Source organism: Thunnus thynnus, chromosome 11 (assembly GCF_963924715.1).
Source record: "Thunnus thynnus chromosome 11, fThuThy2.1, whole genome shotgun sequence".
NCBI classification, from domain to species: domain Eukaryota; kingdom Metazoa; phylum Chordata; class Actinopteri; order Scombriformes; family Scombridae; genus Thunnus; species Thunnus thynnus.
The window spans coordinates 13,696,126-13,715,964 of NC_089527.1; the positions used below are offsets into that span (position 1 = coordinate 13,696,126).

The 19,839-nt window shown below is 39.0% G+C and overlaps 1 protein-coding gene across 1 annotated transcript in view; it reads right to left on the reverse strand.

The window, feature by feature from the left end:
- The window catches only part of epha6 (eph receptor A6), a 200,124-nt gene extending 181,661 nt beyond the window's left edge, over nt 1–18,463 (reverse strand). The window contains exons 1-2 of the mRNA XM_067603256.1: nt 17,607–18,463; nt 4,601–4,665 (exon numbers count right to left, since the gene is read on the reverse strand). Of these exons, the coding sequence (XP_067459357.1) occupies nt 4,601–4,665; nt 17,607–17,685 (144 nt within the window). The 5' untranslated portion in view covers nt 17,686–18,463. The remainder of the gene's footprint in view (nt 1–4,600; nt 4,666–17,606) is intronic.
- Nucleotides 18,464–19,839: the final 1,376 nt, after the last annotated feature.

Sequence of the window (19,839 nt, forward strand, 5' to 3'; positions counted from 1 at the left end):
CCATAACTGCTCAGTTGCAGAACAACGCATCCTAAGGATGAAAAGGAAATTTGAAAGAAATCTACTTTCTGAGCAGCTGGAAAAGACAAATGGCAGAGTTTGGTACATTCCACACCATGGAGTGTATCACCCCAGGAAGCAAACCTTAAGAGTAGTCTTCGATTGCAGTGCATCCTATGAAGGGATTCAGACAGGGGCTGTAATAGCAGATATTCACTCACTGTGTCAGCAAAAGATAGACTTTCTAAGATTTCTGTGGTGGCCTAATGGTGATGTCAAAGTCCAGTTGAACACTGCATGCTTGTTTACCTATTTGGAGCAGCATCTTCACCCAGTTGTGCAAACTTTGCATTGAAAAGAACAGCAGAGGACAACAAAGCTCACTCTCACCCAGAGGTAATAGACACCATTGAGAACAGCTTCTATGTCAATGATTGTCTAAAGTCCATGGCCTCAGAACAGGATCCTCTTCAACATATTAAAGACCTGTCAAACTGCCTGTCACATGGGAGGATTTCACCTCACAATGTGGGTGAGTAACAGCAGCACTGTCCTCTCTGCTATTCCTGAGGAAGACAAAGCCAAAGAAGTAAAAATGTTGGATCTGGACAAGGGTGAACTGCCTATGGAAATGGTACTGGGACTATAGTGGAGTATTGAGAATGATGCATTCATGTTTAAGATCACAGTGAAACAAAGACCACTCACTTGAAGAGGAATGCTGTCTGTGGTGAACTCAGTGTACGATCCACTTGGATTTTTAGTCCCACTCACTCTTCCTGTGAAGACTATGCTCTAAGGGTGTGCCCGGATACAAATACATTATTCAGCAAAGCACAAATAGTGTTTTTTTTCCTGAATACTTGTTTCATACAAATATTTTAAAAATGATTTGTTTTCAGGAAGAAAAAAAAAAAAACCCATGTCAAATTCTGTGTGCAGGTCGGTTACATTGCTACCTCAGTCTCTCTCCTCTGCTCAGCCTTTACGTCTATCAGCAAGTCTCAATGAGAGGAGTCACATCCACCTGCTACATGACACACATTTCCTAATTTGGACATCACTTCCGGAGTTGGGGGTGTTCCCCAGAGATAAAGCTGAGCTACTGACATGCGCGAAGTGCTTGCTCTCCGTAACCTGTTGTTACCCTTCTCTTTTCCACAAAGTTAGGTTGTAAAAAATAGGCAATAAATGAAAAGTGCAAAGCAAGAATCGCCTTTGAAGTTCCTCCCTACATGTTACATGGTGTGCTGTCTCTGTTTTATGGGTGTGAAAATAGGTAGAGGTCTGTTTGCAATGAGGTGATGAGTAAAGTTTTAGCTCAGTGGTCAGCGCAGTCATTTATGATCTGGGAGACTCCAGTCCGAGACCTGGTGTGAGGACCTCCTTCGTAAGGTAGTTTATTCATGAACATTTATTGTAACACTTTCATTTTCTAAAATTAAAAGCATAATAAAAACAAAAACAGGATTTTTAAGCCTCTCTCCACTTTTATTCAAATACAAATACAAATAATTTTGCTGCCTCAACAAATATAGACACAAATACTGGGCTATCTGCACATCCCTACTATGCTCTAAGAGCTGTGTAAACAGAATAATGGAGGGGATGAGATAATTCTACAAGCAACATCTCAAAAATCGACAGCTGACTGATTTCTGTGTGCCTCACTGCATCAAGCCAAAGGCCTTTAGAACCAATGAGCATCAATTTGCATCACTTTTCAGACTCCAGTGAGCATGGATATCGCACTGTGAGCTACCTGTGGATGAAGAACAATAGAAGTGAAATTTCGGTTTCATTTATGATGGGACAAGTAAGACTGGCTCCCTTGAAGCAGATCATAATCCCCAGGATGGAGCTGACAACTGCAGTATTGTCAGTAAGAGTAGACAAATGCTTAAGTCAGAGCTACAACTGGAACTTGAGGATTCAGTCTTTAGGATGAATAGTCAGATGTTACTGAGATACACCTCCAATCAACACACACGGTTCCACACCTCTGTCACAAATCGCATAGCTGTGACCCAGGAGAACACCGGTGTGTCACAATGGAGGTTTGTAGACACAAAGTCAAACCAAGCTGAAAAGAAATCTGAAAATTAATGGCCAGCTAACCCCACTGATTTCTAGTTCAACCCGGTGGATGACCAAGAGGTCAAAAGAGAAGTTGTCGCATATGGAACCAATGTCCCAGACAAACAAAACACAACAGACCAGCTGCTGTCACACTTCTCAGACTGGCTGAGACGCAAGAGGGCAGTGGCATGGTACTTGAAGTTCAGAGATGTTCTGAGGATATCTACAAGAAAAAGAAACGGAACTTAATGAAATCGCTGTGAACACACGTCACCAAAGCAAAGAAGTTCCTTCAAAAATGCAAGTATTCAAATCCACATTGAGTGGTCAGAACATCACTGTAGACAACATGGAAAAGGCTGAGAAAGTCATCATTGGGATTAGCCAGAGTCAAACATTTTTTGAAGAATTGGTAAATGATGTCATCATGCATACTAAGAGTTGGTGGATGACACAACTGCATCTCGAGGGTCTCAAATGCTAGGAAGAGTAATGGAAACCATTCCAGAAACAAAGGGCCTAGTTCGTTCACTGAAGACCAAGACCAAAACCAGTGTTCTTGAATGACCCATCACAAAGGTCTGTCTGCTGCTTGAAGACTCCTGTCTCCAGTAGTACATTTTCAGTTAAATATTTTTACAATTTTATGTTGATACATTATATGAATGATATGGTAGGAAGAATTTTTAATGTAAATCATCAGCTCCATCCATCATTTTTTAGTAATTATATTTTATTATATACGCCATACAATTGGGGGCCAGTGTGTAGAGGACGATTCTCATTTTCTTGCCAGTGTGTTTTTTGCCACCCTCCACAGGCTTGGAGGAGAGGGGATAAAGGCCTGGCCAAGAGAGGGCCTGGTGTTGTTGATTGGAAGCTCACAGCTTTTAACGTCTGGTCTTTGTTGCTTATGCCTTCTGTTTGATTTTGTGTATACTACAAAGTATTAAAGATACATTTATTTTATTTTTTATAAACCTAGAATCTGGGATAAAGCTGTTTTGAGTTCAACTTTAAATTCATTTTTAGACATTCCTTATTTCCTTTTCTTTTTTATTTGTTGCTGCTCAAAGCCAGTCAGTATTAATCTACAGAAGTACTCTCAATCAGCCACCACAAGAAGGGACAAAAGGTCTCTACACAGCCTGTTCACACTGTAACCATGGATGCACTACACAGCAATCAACTAAGATAATTTTAAATAAAACACAACACAAGCACTGTCATGACAGACCATAACTGATAAGGTGTGACAAATATCAAAATTGCAGCCACAAGCAGACACCTCATAAAGTAAAGCACTTCAGACTTGACATTTTGAAAGACAATAAAAAAAGGTTAAAAGCCCGCGACATTTTCGTGACAATAAACAACACCAGGGTTACCAATCTGTCGATGACCGAATGGAAAATGATGAGTTGAACATGGACAAACAAGGACGCAGCACAGTCAGAGTGGCATGGACTCTTTGGATAGCTTCTGCCTCTTTCCTGTAATCAGTCTCCACCTTGAATTGGATTGTGCCATAGTTAACAAGTATGAAAAGAGGACCGGATAAACAAAGAGGTGGAGGTTATCCAATGCTGCCTTTGTTGCTTACTGTATATAACAAGAAGACATTTCCAATCACTCCTTCAGGTATCCTGACAGCACAGAGAAGGAAACGTTTGTGATGTAACACAGTTTTGATCTGAGGACGTTACAATTTGTTGTCAGCACATCTATATTTCATCATGCTAATGCCTTTAGTTTGGAACTTGCTGCTTTTCCAAAGTTCTGATTTTCAGTCGGACAAGATACTGCTGTGTAGCTGGAGGCACTTACTGCCACAACAAAATGGCAATACCCCTTTTGGGGTAGGTGACTGACAGAAATACAGAGTAAGGTAAAGTACATGCAGTCATTGTTTCTCTAGTACCTTGGATCTAACTGGAGGTGAAATGAAGACTAAGCACACTTTAACTCATGCTCTCCTGAAGATGAAGAAGTTTAGGGATGGCAGATGGAAAAAATTACTTGTGTTTTGGAGTTGGACTTCATTATGGGTATCAAGATAGTAGTCTTGTCATCTCAACAATTCATAATTCATATGCAGAAAATGCAGTCAAAACATTTATATTAAATGTTGCAATTACAGAAGCTTTGTAAGCTTGGCCTAGACTGATTGCTAGTCTTTGCTTTCCTTTGGCTATTTAAAGAGTCAGTGAAATATTTATGTGGCTGTATAGTGACATAAACAGGACAGGAATTGACAGTGGAAGATTGAACACCTTTAGGGAAGTCTCCTCAGAGATCCTGGCTCATTATCTGTCTCCAAGTTACATTATTTCCCATGTGGACAGAGGGGGCTGAACAAAAACAAAGATGTGAATATGAAACAGTTCCTTGCTACCCGTTCTGACCTGTTACCATCAATATAATTGATCTTGTTGATGTAGCAATGGCCATGCATTTTGAACAAGACACACTGGACAGTAAGACCGAAGGCAATAATTGGAAGCAGAGTTGCCGTCCTTACCCCGTTTATAGGATATGTCTTCCATCCGAGCTCTCCAAGCACAGACGTCGTATCCAGCAGCACAACTGAAATGAGAAAAAGATGAGTGGGGAAAATACAATCATTAGCAATCTGTCAACACACAAAAAGTCCTATTTTCACACTGGAAATTGAAATATCAGTCATAAACATGTTCATTTAGACATTTTTTATATTAACAGAAATGAGTTTCTTGGATGAATATTTATGAGTGTGGCGGCATATACAATGGGAGCAACATTTTCGGCACGTGCGACACAATGTGAGGACTGATAGATTGCAGTCAGATTGCTGTCAACAATCCATTCCCTGCCCCTGCCATCCCTTTCTCCCATCCACAGCTTTACTTCAATCCCACTCGCAACAATATGCTCTTCTTCTGCTTGTGACTGAGACTGTTCATGAGATATAATCAATGACAGATCTGTCATCATCCCTTATGCCATGAAAATATGTGTATTCAAAATCCCTTGGGGTATTAATGTATGGAAATTATAGCTTTGGTATTGTATTTTCCCAGAGTTTAGTATACAGTGATATTAATCTTGGTACAGCATAATAATAATATTGTCAGTTGACTCTAACCTTCCAGGTAGTGTTAAAAAACAATGCAATTTTACCCAGGAAAGTATTGCCATCCTTGACAATATTTTGTCTTGTTCTCAAGGACAGTAGATTTAATAATTCAGGAGGAAAGTGACTCTCCCAGGAACAAGTGATTTATAGTGAAAAGGAGAAGGTATTCCTGAATTTACCCTCAGTGTGATGCCAGCATAACACCACTAAATTTAAAATAAATAATTTGTTTTTACCTACACTTGTGACAACATTACGAAATAGGCAGTAGACACAGTTGCATTTTCATAGTCCATAAATATTAAATGGAGCCCATCCAGTCACCTTGTTATATGCCAAATTCATAGTATGTCTGACAATACAGTTATATCCTAATTATGTGTGGATGCAATGCATGTATGTATAAGAAAACAATTGATGTTCTGTATTTGTATTCAGGAACAGTGATAACTTGCAGAAAAACAGCAACACTAGACTCAAGAGGCTTGTTTAAAGCCACACAGTTCACTCACAAACTATGAGTCATTGTTGAATCTGATGATAAGGAGCAGAGGATTTCGTCTTTAAACTTGTCCTTGAGCAGCCATTGACTTACATCTTAAATGTTACACTGTGAATCCCACATGCTAAATAGTGACACTGATTTCTGACAAATCACATAGTATTTTCTCCTTGAATAATGACGTTTCAAGTGTCAGTCAATCACGAATGTCCACTTGGAGCTCTGTAAGTGGTCCTTCGGGGGCTCATTATGTCATCACAAATCTCTATTAGTGATAATATTTCCTGAATAAATCTCCATTAACATCCTCATTGCTCTGGGATAGTTATTACAACTGACTGTACATCAAATGAGGTAGTTTTGTGCTGTGATATTATAAATAACAGTGTCAAGGCAAAAGAAAAGTGATATTTAATTCTCAGTTAATGTACTCTGACAAGATCAAGACAAGCAGAAAGGAATTGGAAATACCGCCTCACAGTTGTATGCCTCTGTCAACTAGTCAAGTTGCAGTTTACATCCATGTCTGTCCAGACTGATATGAAGACTTTGAAGGAATTAAATAAAATCACCATAGTTTCAAGGTGGGCAAGATTACTGTCATCAATTCAGTATCTGACCAAATATGAAATATGGTCACAATCTCCCCTTCTGTTCCTTACATATGACATTGAATAATGGCCAGAAAAGTGTTTTTGCAGAACATTATGATATCACAGTGAAGTTGACCTTTGACCATTTATATATAGAATGTCATCACTTCATCATTTTATTCTATTAGACATAGACATTTGTGTGACACTTTGTCATAATTAGCGTTATGAATTCTTGAGTTATGGCCAAAAATGTATCTTGTGAGGCCACAGTGGCCTTGACCTTTGACCACCAAAATCTAATCAGTTCATCCTTGAGTCCAAGTGGATGTTTTTGCCAAATTTGAAGAAATTCCCTCAAGGCGTTCCTGAAATATAGCCTGAAAACATAATGCCTTCGGCCACGGCTGTTGCCAGCACGGAGGCATAAAAAGGGACATTTTCGAATCTGTCAGTTTCCTAGTTTTGAGCCAGTACACTTATGATGGAATCTGGCTGACAAAGATTGTCCAAGCATCTGCTCACTGAGGTTTTCATTGTGTTTGCTTGTATGTGTTTGTCATACACAACTAAATGCTCCTCTACTTCCCCTCATCTCCCAGACAGCTGGTATAGGGCGCACTGTAGTGACACTGTGTAACACCTGTTTTTGGATCAAGCAACACGGGTCTAGCACAACATCTAAGAGTTAAGAAAAACATCCAGAATACAGGACCCCACTGTTGTCAGAATCAACAAATGTAACATTGTCGAAAAATACAAGTTGACGCTCACAATGCTGCAATGGAGCTGTACAGCAGACAGATGTATCCAATAACTATAACAAAGGAAGAAAAAAGAAAAAATTTTCTGTTACTTTGTGTCTCTGAATATCTCTGTATGGGTGTGGTGATGTGTAGCATTAGAGATAAATAAAATAATAACTGCTGAGCGATGTACAAAATATTAAATACTAGTCAGAGTATATATATTAACTGGCAGACAATGAAATTATCTTAGGACCGAACTGCAACTGTCATATCTCTAGTACATGCTTTTAATTTTTAAATCACATTTAAAGGAATAGTTTGACATTTTGGGAAATACCCCAATTTCCTTTACCACTCTTATATCTGTAAGGTATTAAGCTATTCCCAGCGGTTAGTTAGCTTTAGCTTAGCAAAGACTGGAAATTGGGCACAGCTACTCTGCTCTGCTTGGAACTAAAATCTGAAGACTCTACTCCAGTCTTTATGTTAAGCTAAGCAAATTGCTAAACTTAGATGCTGCTGTTAGAGTATATTTATTGTGCAGACATGACAGTGTTACCTGTTTAATTTAATTTAAATTAAAGTCCCCTCCACTCATAAATGTGTTTCACTTTTTGTTCTTTCATTTGGATGTTTGAGCTTCACTGTGCAGAATGACGTTTGTGCAGAGTTCGATGCTAGAAGGCTGTTTCACATTCACCTGCTGAAAATGGAAAGTTTCTCTGCGGTCACCTTAAATCTGAGTTTAAGGCATTTGCTTACGAGCATGATTTGTGACATCACAATTAGTTTGGAGCCCATTGTGGTCCAGTGTGCAACTTACACAAGTGTGATGTGGAAACTTGAAAACCTCCAGTACACATACACTGAGAACTGACTTCTCAGTGAAGGAGGAGACATTTTGTGTCCAGCACTTAAACTTTTAAATATTCATAGATTCTGCATTTTTCAATGAGGGAGAAGGAGGAGATGTAATTTTAGAGATTTTTAAATAGATAATTGAACTTTTTGCAGAAAAAAATCCCACATCCCACATAAATTATTATTCAGAGTATTTTTATATGTTTAAAACTGTCTGGAGGGGTTCTTTAACTGACTAAAATGTCAAACTATTCTTTTTAATGATGTTTTCATATTTTAACAATATTATTTATTATTAGTTTTAATTGCTCCACTAAAAAAACTGGTCTGGTGAGCTGCTGTGGTCATGTGGGAACTCCTGTGCCAGAAAATGTACGCTAAAACATAACATCTATGTATGCTTCTTGAAACCTGGATTGCAAGTGAGGTTTCAAGGTAACATTATTGAAATGTCATCTGTAAAAATCCATGTACTGTACATGACTGACAGCTGGAGAGCAGTAAAAGCAGTTTCCCTGAGCTGAGAGGGAGAACACAGAGAAAGAGACAGACATACTGTGTATCAAGAAAAAAAAAGAGAAGAAAGAAGGAAACATGTTCATGTATTTGACAGTTTACTAGTTTTCTAGTTGTAACACTTGTTTGACAAATATGCATTTTGAGTAATGTCAGTATTTCCTGATCAGGTTTCTGTTCTTGTTATATTATGTTATGTTATGTTATAAGGATGTGTTTGCCCAAGAATTACTTTCAGACAACCAGGGACACAAAAATGCACTGAATTGCTGTGAACTTGCACTTTTCTAACCCCATCAAACAGTATGAGCAGAATAAAATATTTTCATTCTTTGATTTCTGATGAGAAAGTTTGAGTTGCGGTGCTCTTCTCTTTGTCTGACCATAGAGGTAATCATGGTTCTTCATCATCATGCTCCCTACCCAGTTAGTTTCTTTATTCCAGAAAAAACGAACCCCTCTATTCAAAATGTGTTTTGCTTATTGTTAATGCACTTAGATGTTTGAGCTTCACCGTGCAGAATGATGTGTATGTGCGGAGTTTGATACTGGAAGGCTGTTTTCATATTCATCTGCTGAAAGGGTAAATTTATCTGCCAATATATGAGATGATTTGAACAATATTTGCATATGTACAGATTTTAGATTTTTCAGCAAGGGAGAAAGCGAGATGTTCATGAGTACATTTCATTTCTAACTAGGTAATTGAACGTTTTTGTGGAAAAAAGACTAGACACAAATCATTATAAAAAAAAGTATTTTTATATTACTTAAAACATCAATATCATATTTCATAATAAATACCTGGTACTGATCATGCAAACATAAAATGCAAAGCATTTAATGTTACATTGATGTGTTATATCAGTCTGAGATAGTGGAGAAGTGGAGAAAATGAACACTGATCTATATGAAAATGATGCTGAATTCTATTGATTGAGCATCCTGTCCAACACAGCTAAGGAAGGCGTCATGCTGATCCTTTCATGCTTCAAATCCTGTCCTCTCTGCTCTACTAGCTTAGTTTAATATTTTCTCCATGTTGGCTTTTTTTTTTGGATCAGGTCCAGTGTCTCTGTGTCTTTTTCTGCCCACAAATGCCGGGTCTGTGCCATGTCAATGCCACAGGCGGACTGGAGGACTAGCTGGCAAAGCCAATGGTTTTAATGGACAACATTAGGCTACAGTGGGCAGGTAAGCAGCACAGTCCCTGGTGGATGGCCCAATTACTGAGAGCTGGCTGGGTAGCTCAAGTACTGCAGCGAGCAGTTTCACACTTCACTTTTCCATAAATAAAGAACAGCTGATGTAAATTAGGAGGCAGTGTGGAAAGGTATCCAGCAGAGAACATTGCACTGTTGAGTCACAACCTTGTGTTTCGAACTTTATAAGAGCTAAGAAAAATAGTCTGATCTTGATGGGGAGGTTTTATGAAGTGTTTACTTGTATAAGCCATTGCAAAACTTGTAAAATGTATCATACTGTATATCACAATGTGACACTACATAGGTTGTATTTGATTTGTGCAAAAGACAAAACATCCTTGAAATGAAACACCACTGGTGTGCTCATACTGTGTTTGGGTCAAACTGTGTAAATATAGCACCAATACAACACTGGGTTAACTTTACCCAGTAGCAATCTGTTATTTTGACCCAGTGTTACACACAAGCTTTAAATGTTAAATGGACTGCACTTATATAATGCCTTTCTAGTCTTCCGACCACTCAAAGCGCTTTTACACTACAAGCCACATTCACCCATTCACACACACACTCACACACCGATGGCGGCAAGCTACCACACAGGGTGCTGGTGCAGCCTTCGGGAGCAATTTGGGGTTCAGTATCTTGCCCAAGGACACTTCGACATGTGGACTGGAGGAGCCAGAAATTGAACCAATCTTCTGATTAGTGGACAACCCGCTCAACCTCCTGAGCTACAGCTGCCCCAGCTAAAAACTGTCTCAAATTCATTGTTTCTGGTGCAAAATGATGTGCATAACTTAAAAAAAAAACAAAAAAAAACTAAAACTGGGTCAAAACAACCCCTTCTCTTGAGTGGCTTTCTAGTTAACTTTAACCCAGCACTGTGTTGGTGCTACATTGACCCAAACAGGGTAAAAATTTAACCTAGTGATTTATATTCTATTAACTATCTATTCATTTGAAAAACCTACATTTTTATATTACAAAATGTAGGTAGAGTGTTTCCAGACAACAACAATGGTGTGTGTGTGTGTGTGTGTGTGTGTGTGTGTGTGTGTGTGTAATTGACTGTGCTTTTGCTTGTGTCTGTGTATTCTAGTTTGGGTATATGAACACTCAATGGCGTATACTAAAACTGCCTCGATGTACATATCCATACATTCTCTCTCTCTTTCTCTCTCTATCCCTCCATAGAATTATCTTTCAGGACGGCACCCACAGACTGCCTGAAGCAGAGGGTCCTTCGGGACTTCCACTGGTTAGATATAAATAGAACATGAGCTGGCCAACTCATAAATATATGGAGCTCCAGTAGAATGATGACTTCTTCTGTCTGGCCTACAGCCCTCGCAGGCTACACAAACACCCCAAAATAACTACAAGCTTAACAACAGACCCAAAGGCAGTCTCATCCAGCGTTACTTCATGTAAATTTGCATTGAGAGCAGTTTGAGGAGTATTCAGACAACAGTGATACTGGCTGTCTACAGGCAACACATCCTCAGAATGAAATGACCACATAGGTTGATTGTACCTGCACTCCAGTATGACCCATAAGAGCATAATATGCCACTTTCAGAAAATGTTACAAATCAGTGTTAAAAAGTAATTATGTTTTATGGTGTAGCAATGCTGTGGTTAAGGTCTGGTTAGATTTAAGCACAAAAATCACATGGTTAGGGTTAGGGAAAGATCATGGTTTGGGTTAAAATGATCACTTTACATGTGGTTAGTACTTCCTTAAAGTTATGCAACCTTCATTGTCGTGGCAACAGTGAATACCACCCGACTCGCATTTGAAGCAGTCAGTGGTCTCCTGCAGCTAAGTCCACATTCTGCCACTTTTTGCCATCTAACTATCAATCCATTCACCCAACCCAGCTCCTCCTAAGAGGGAAGTAACCTTATACTGACGTCATCCTAACTGCATCACTTCCCCCTAGATGTTGTCTGTCACTTGAACGTAACTATAGGTCATTTTTGCCGGCCTGAATTTTAAACCTACTGTATACCGTTGTTTTCATGTGAGAAAAGGCTGCTACAGATGTGTACGTTGCTGCTTCTTTTAATCACACTAGCGTGAAAGTTGGTTTTGGTTATGGTGGTAATAGGTCTACATACAATAGAACTACCTTGAATAAAAGATCCATCTGATTTGTTAAGATATAAAAAGTGGAATAAATTAAGAACCTAGCATGGCTCTTAAAACATTTGTCATCATGACTGATTTGGTTTATGATATGGATTTTTATTTTGCCATAAAGGTTCGGTGTGGATATATTTGGGTACGGTGAAACAACGAAGTTGCTTATAGCAACACAAGGGTTTCTGCTGTGGTGGAAGATTGATGAAACATTTTGGTATGCAATAGAACTGTTTTTCTAAGGCCGTTGTGGTTCAAAAAGCAAAGCAAGCCTGATTTCCAAACAAAAACAAAACCTTTTTAATTTGAAAGCTCCCTGCATACCCATTCCGGTAAATAGCAAGTCTTGTTAAAAGACAAACAACAGCATTTGAGAAATGAACACAGACTTGTGAAAATTGATTTCAGTCAGTATTTCAGTGCGGATTGCACATTGTCATTTAGTGGTGTAAACAAAGTGCTGGGCTCTCACCAGATGAGGGGATGATATGCTGTGAAATGGAAAACTATCCATAGCAGAGGCAACCTGACAGGCATGACAAGGTTTTCAACACATCTCCACACTTCACTAAGATCAAACATTCAACAACGTAATAGGAGCAAAGCAAATCTTCGAATGTGGTTGATTAGATCGGATACAGACTGTAAGTGTTTTTAAATGAGAGTTTAGTGAAGGGAATTCATGGCAAGAAGATGTGATTCAGTGTTGAATGGGTAATTAAACACTGGGTCAGGTACTGCTGCTGTTGCTGCACTGTTGAGTATAAGCATGCTATAGTACTGGCCACACCTCAATCAGTAATACCACAACAGGTGTTTTCCATCCGTTATCAAATGCAAAACACATGTCACTGCAGTGTTGGTGCCTGAGGAAAGTAACTGGCTGGCCATTATGTTTTTATATTATGATTTTATACAATTATTCTCAATTGGAAAGTGGCCCATATTCAAACAATTAACCTGCTTTGTTATTGTGCACGCGGTAAAAATAGAGTTTGTGGCTAAATATTGTGTAAACTGTGTGGTCACATGGTCAGTATTCACTGGGTTTTACCAACCTACTGTCTGTTTAACTTGTGACCATCAGTGTGGATACTCAAGCAAAGCATTTAAAAAGACTGATTTCAGAAAAATAAGAGAATAAATGTAAATGCTTCTTGTTGGTGACATCATTTAATTTACATAATGTAAAAAAAAGGACCAGACGAATATATACTGAGTTGAACATATGATAATTTAATTAATAATTTAATTTTTAAATTTAATTTAATTTATAATTAATTGTTTGTGTTTTCAACAGTTGCCGTCACCACAACAACCACAACACATTCAGCTGAAAGTCACCACTTAACACGGGCACTGGTTACACTGAAAACACTGGCTAGTATGCTAACCTTGACCCTGTATTTATTATTGTAGCCATGATGACGAAGGTTGTCTAACTTTAAAGAAGTAGTAACTTCCACTCACACCACATGTTTATTTAACCTTAATAAAGTGACCATTTTAACCCAAACTATGATCTTTCCCTAAATCCTACAAGTGATTGTTATGCCTAAACCTAACCAGAACTTAACCACACCATTTTTCACAGTGATTTGTAACAGTTTTGGAAAGCACAGACAAATAATGTTTTTCCTGCCGATTCCTGCATAGCCCCTGATTAGAAAATGCTCCTGTGTGTCATTCTGGAGTACATGGTCAAATGACATATTTGGTCGTTTAATTAGAGGACTTGCTGGTTTTCCAAAACTGTAAATGTCATTGGTGTTGCATTCGAATACTTATCTCTAACAAGTTCGATACATAGATAGAATGATGGTATGATGGTAGAATATCAGTCTGATATCTTACTGGTGAACAATTCAAGTCTTACAAATTAAAGGTCTAAATACATTGTACATGGTCCATGCACTCCAGAACGACATATACAAGCATTTTCTGACCTGACACCCCCTATCAGGAGTAATCACCGGGATGACATCATTTGCTTGTGCTTTCAAAAGCCATTAAAAATTGTCAGTAAAAAAATAAATAGATAATATGATGTGACAATGATATATTTAGGTTTGGTAATTTTCAGACACAACAACAACTTCATAGTTTTATGGAAACATTGTGATTTGGGTTAAAATTACTAAATGGTTAAGATAAGGGTTAAGGTCAATCGTCATCATGTTAACAATAACAACCAAATGATTAGGGCTAGGAAATGATCATGGTCATGTTTTAAAAAAAACAATGGAGTCTGCAGTTTTGTTGACCAATCCATCCATAACAACCTCCTCCCTACATGAACTTTGCCGCTCTATAATAACATCACCCGATTTCCTCTTTTGCTGCAGTCTTATTTACTACCACTGTTAGAGGTCCTCTGTCACTTGAATATAAATATATGCTGTTTTAGTGCACTTATCTAAACAACTGACCCCGTCTTTTCTCTTGGGAGGACCGTCTCCAACCATAATTTAAGTAAGTATATGCTATTTGTAGTATTTGTAGTGGCTAAAAATGCAAAACCACCAGCACGAAAGCTAAATTACACTAAGGACATTGTATCTTTGCATGGTGATTTATGACTTTGATAGGAGTTATTGTCTCAAGAGTAGTGAAGGAAGTTTACTTGGTGGCCTTAAAGCTCAGATACATCTCCACAGTCATGTTGATACTGAATTCCTATGAGGAAGCCAAGTTTTTACAAAATTAACTTCAGCCTAAAGTAATGTCAGTCTTTCTAGGTAGATGACCTTTGTGGAAAGACCTTTTAATTCCTATAGCAGCATGTGCACCACTTAACAGTAATACAATAGACACTTTCAAATTGATGAAACTACATTTTATAGGACTAATATCGCTATATATGTACAACAATGTACATATATGAAAAAAATAGAAGAAAACGCATCCGCAGTGTTAAGAATTATATTGAATAGTTTATTTTATGGAGTAGTGGTTTCAAAATAAGCCTGAAAGCATGCATAGTAAAACTGAGTGTGAATACACACAAAGCTCTTGCTCCTGCATAATAAGTATTCACATGCACACAATGGCTTGCAAGTCAAAGGTGCAGAGTTAACATTTTTGTGGCTGCTCTGGATCGGCTGATTGATTGATTTTCCTTGACAGCACACTGCTGGTGAATATCTCCTCCATCTAAAGCAGTGATAGTGATCTCGGGACTCTGCGGATGGTGTTGGAGAGAGCAAAAGTTGTTTTGATGTTGAATTCATGTCTAGATCCTTTTGAGTCTGGCAATCTCTAAGTGCAGTCCCAACAGTTTTTCTGCGTTTCTGAATGTGTGTTTCTGAATGACTTCAAACTTTCAAACATCCAGCGATGTCTCAGTGAGATGCATTAGACCAACAAAAAAACATTCACATGTTGTGCTTTCATTTGACTCATTCATTTCCTTAGGATGGATTGCCTCTCTGATTTGTCTCGCCTGAATCTCTCTGTCAGGAAAAACAATCTGAACAATGTCAGAAGTGGGGAACAAAGACATCATCTTCCAATTTTCTTGGTTTAAGCAATCTTCTGTTTAGGAAAATTCTACAAGGGCTCAAGAAATCAGGTTAGTAAATGAGATTTGTGAATTTTCATTATCATGAATATTGGTACTGCCGGCTTCACAAGAGAGGAAAATGGAAAAAATGAATAAAAATTAAGGGAAGAGATATATTGATGGGGAAAACAAGCTTGTTCAAAGTTGGCAGTGAGTGAGGAGAGCTTTATTATTTGTCTGCAACCCCAGTCGGGTTGATGTGACGGATTGTCTGATATGTAGCTGTGAGAGGAGACAGACAGGCGAGAAGCAAAAGGTGATTGGTTTTTATTGTTCCTCTAACAGATAAAAACTATCCTAACTTTGTCTGTGAAATCCCCAATTATTGGAGTTCTGTTTGTCTTTGTTCGAAAGCATCAAACAACACTAAACCACCTCTGTGTAGTGGTGTTAGGCTTTGTCCTTAGCCTACATACATACAGTGTACTGTTGCAATAATATTTCTTGTCATGGTCAGGGGATGGCTGTAGAAAGGTCACCGCTCCAAGTGATACAGACACCTGCATTCATGCCGCTGCTCGAGTTAGAGTCTCAATTCATGCAACCCCAACATAGAATTGTCACGAAAAACCAAGTGTGTGAAGCCACTGAGTCTGACGTTAATTTGGTACAGTAATAATGAAATCAATACAGTGAGAAAGTGGCATCAAGTGGCAAGGTGTGAAACTTTTATGGCACACCTCATAATAATGAGACATTTTTCTTCGTTATCTGAGTTATTATCAGATGTCCACACTGAACTGCACCTCTCTGTGAAAGATAACCGCCGCAATTGTGCTGCTGAGGTCCCAGACCAGTCAATATGAAAGACTAAAGTACAATAGCGAGCAGACATCAGTTCAATCATTCAATCTGTGGCGGAGAAAAACACAGAGTGAGGCTGTTATGTAGCAGCTGTCTAGGAGAACAGGGAGTAGCATCGCTCTTATTGAACTGAGAGAACAATAAAATATAACCTGGAGGGGGGGCAGATCTTGCTGTGTCCCCGCACAATCAATAAGACTATTTTAAACCTCCCTGATGCTGCAGCTGTGTGTGTCTCTCTCTCTCTGCGTATGTGTGTGTGTGTGTGGAGCCAGGAGGAACACACACACAAATCGTGTGACCACACTCTTGCACAATCCCAGACACACACGCGAGACATGTGGACCGCACACTTTTGCAAAAGTAGCACACATGTAGGCGTGTTGTCCTGTGCACATGTCCACATGCACACACACACACACACACACACACACAGTACACACAATGTACCTCTGCCCCCACATACAGACACACAGGCACACAGCAAACAACACATGTGGTCATGTGCATTTAAGCACTTACACAACATAAAGTGCACACACAAGTATATTTAGACACACTCACTCTCGCTACATAAATTCATCTTTGGCAGCTCAGACCCTTTTTTTTGTATGTGGCAAAAGTTCTACTGCAACCCATCCAGCATAAAACAGACTTGTAAACCTACACACACTCAGACACTCTCAAAGAGATACACACACACATCCTCACTCTGTCACCCACTTAATGATTTAATCTTGTTGCTCCCTCTGTCTACTGTGTGTTTGTGTCTGTGTGTAATGTAGAATGTGTGATTAAAGCAGCCTTAGGGTTGTCACTCCTGCAGTCGATTTCCATAAAAAGTGTTTTACATTTTATTATCGTTTTCAGTGTTTGGATGTCAACGGAGAGCTGGGGCTATACACTTTAAATCAGTCTGAATTAAGGCATGGAGCATTTTGGTGCAAACAGAATGCCTAATTTGAAATTATTAAGAGGATGTAATGACAGGAAAATAATTTTAGTAACAGGAATATACAGCTATATATTTGTTATCTAAGTAGAGTTTTGTTAATGTCTGACACTATATTCTACATCACATTTGATTTCTCTTTACTAATAAAACAAAGAAGACTGATGTAGACAAAGGCAAAAAAAAAAACTGTCATCTAACATTTCAAACTTCTCCGTTTTGGCGCACTAAACGCATGAATGTCGGTGGCGCAGGGCATTTTCTCAATGATGTTTCGCTCCAAATGTCTGAAAGTTATCACATTTTTTAGAGTTAAGGATTTTGGTGCGGTCGTGTTACTTTATTGACTCTTACAGTAACTGAAGTGGAGCTTTTATCCTAAATAGTGTCCATAGTGAAAATGTTTAAAAGCACAAGGGAAGAAGTGGAAAAGCCTTACAATAGGAAACTAATTATCAGTATTTAGGCTATACAAACTCAGGTTCCTGAGGTGGGGATTATAACACTATGCATTTGTCTCACCTTGGTTGCAGTGGCTGAAGCGAGTGAGGACAATTCCAAGAAAGAGTGAAACGAGCAAAAATCTGTTTCCAAAACTCATGTCTGCTGCAACATCTATCACCGACTTTATCTGAGCCGAGAGGTAACGTGGTCAGAGAAAAGCGCGGCTGGATCCTCCACAAGCACCGATCCACTGGTTCTGGTCCTTACGTTTGGCCCCGGTTGGAAAGATCTACCGGGTGACGGAACAAGACGAGATCCATCCCTTGGTGGCACCGGTGGCGATGGTGCGGAAGGGTCGAAATTTGGATGAAATTAAATATCTAAAGTAGAATTAAAATTTCAGACAAGATGAAAAACACTAAGCTCCCACAAACTTTAAAGATTTCCCATGGACTTCAGTCCCGGTTGTTGCATTATTTCAAAGATATATACTAAAATCTCCTTATCAATCTAGTGCGTCTCCGTTGCACACGGAGTCGTGACAGACTTTAAAAATCCTGTTGTTGGCACAGCAATGTGCCGCGGACTGCCAGTTCCCTGTCTCCAGCCCGGACCGCTGCAGCAGCGAGATGGAGGAGGTGAATAGAGGAATGATTGGGATGCAGCGGAGGAGCAGATGAAGCGGCGGCTACTGTGGGAGACTGTGCGCATCTGTGCAGGATGCTCGGCACTAGAGGGGGTTAGCTGACAAGGCAATGGCATGTGTGTGTGTGCGTGTGTGTGTGGTTGTGTGTGTGTGTTTGTGTGTGCGTGTGTGTATGTGTGTTTTATCTATTGGTTCAAGTGCAGAGCTTCCCAAAATTTTTCAATGAAGACTTCTAAATGGTAAAATAGCCGTGCGTCCCTGTTTGACATGATTTTGACCCATGAACCCATTTGAGAGCACATTCTGTTACCTTGTATTATGTAATATAGAGGTTTTAAAAGATTAAGTTTACCATCTTTCAGCTTTCAATTTACCAACTTTCTAGCACATGGTTTGGTGGATTAAATAATCGAAGTGTACTTGTTGGTGATCCCTTTGAATCAATGAAAAAGGAAACATTTAAAATATAAGTGAATAGATGCATTCACTCTTGTTTTAATATTAAAATATGAGCTTTATACTTGTGTGTCTATACAAATGCTTCATAGAGAGGACATAGGCTGCATAATGTGGACCTTCTGTGAAACTTTGTATTTGGCCAAGTGGCCTTACCGCCTCTTGTACCACCAGTTATAGGGAAAATACAGCAAAAATAATTTTACGTGATATTTAGCTTAGTTTCATTCAGTAAATTTGAACATGTCTCTTAAGTTGAACAGCAAAGAGTCAAACTGTGATGATAATGTTATCTGGAGACAAATCCTGGAGCTGCTCCACAGAAAGTGAATAATATAACATTTCTAGGACACTATGCCAGCATGGTGATTTACTGAGATATGGGCACCATTTTTGATTCACAGCTTGAAGAATCTCAAACAATATCACAAACTTACTTACATACAATTCAAATTATTTTTCAGGGTGGATTTTCTCTTTCCCTTGAGCTTCATTAAGCATGTCTTTTTGAGAATAGTGCTGATCATCTTATCTCCTGAAAATGGGTATTTCATGGATAATAAATATTCAGAAACAGTAATAATGTAGAATATCCATTTTATTTTCAGTATGTCCATACAACAAATTTTGTCTCGGAGGAAGTGTAGCTTGATCTCCATCCACTTACATTGGAAGAATATGCTTGCCAAGTCGCCAATGTCAGCCAAGATTAGGGAAGGTCTTCCTCTCATCTTCATGGACGTCTCATTGAGTGAGTAAGCAAACCCTCCCCAACCTGACCGGGTTAAACAAAGCAACGATGGCTGCTGAGATGAGACCCAGTCAATCAGGACATAGGAACAGCTTCCTGTCAGCACAGAGGAGGTAAATACATCAACATCACAACCCGTCACCACCACTTAGCTCACAGCCAATCACCAAGCAGGAGAAGCAAGCAGAGAAGCTGCCAACTGACTACTGACTTTGTGTGGCGCAACGTGCAAACACATTGGAGGACGGAGGGTTGTAGAGTATATATTGACCACAGTGGTCTGTAGGTGTCTATTGTTGCTGGAGGGAGGCTGCACACTCCACAGAAATGGATCAAGCTATTAACGTCATGGTGCAGATGTATTGTAGCTATAAAAAGATAGATAAAAGTTGTGGTGCCTCTCAGCGAAAGAGGTTAAAAAAATTTTAGACTAGCGGTGTGTACTATAGATTTGTCAT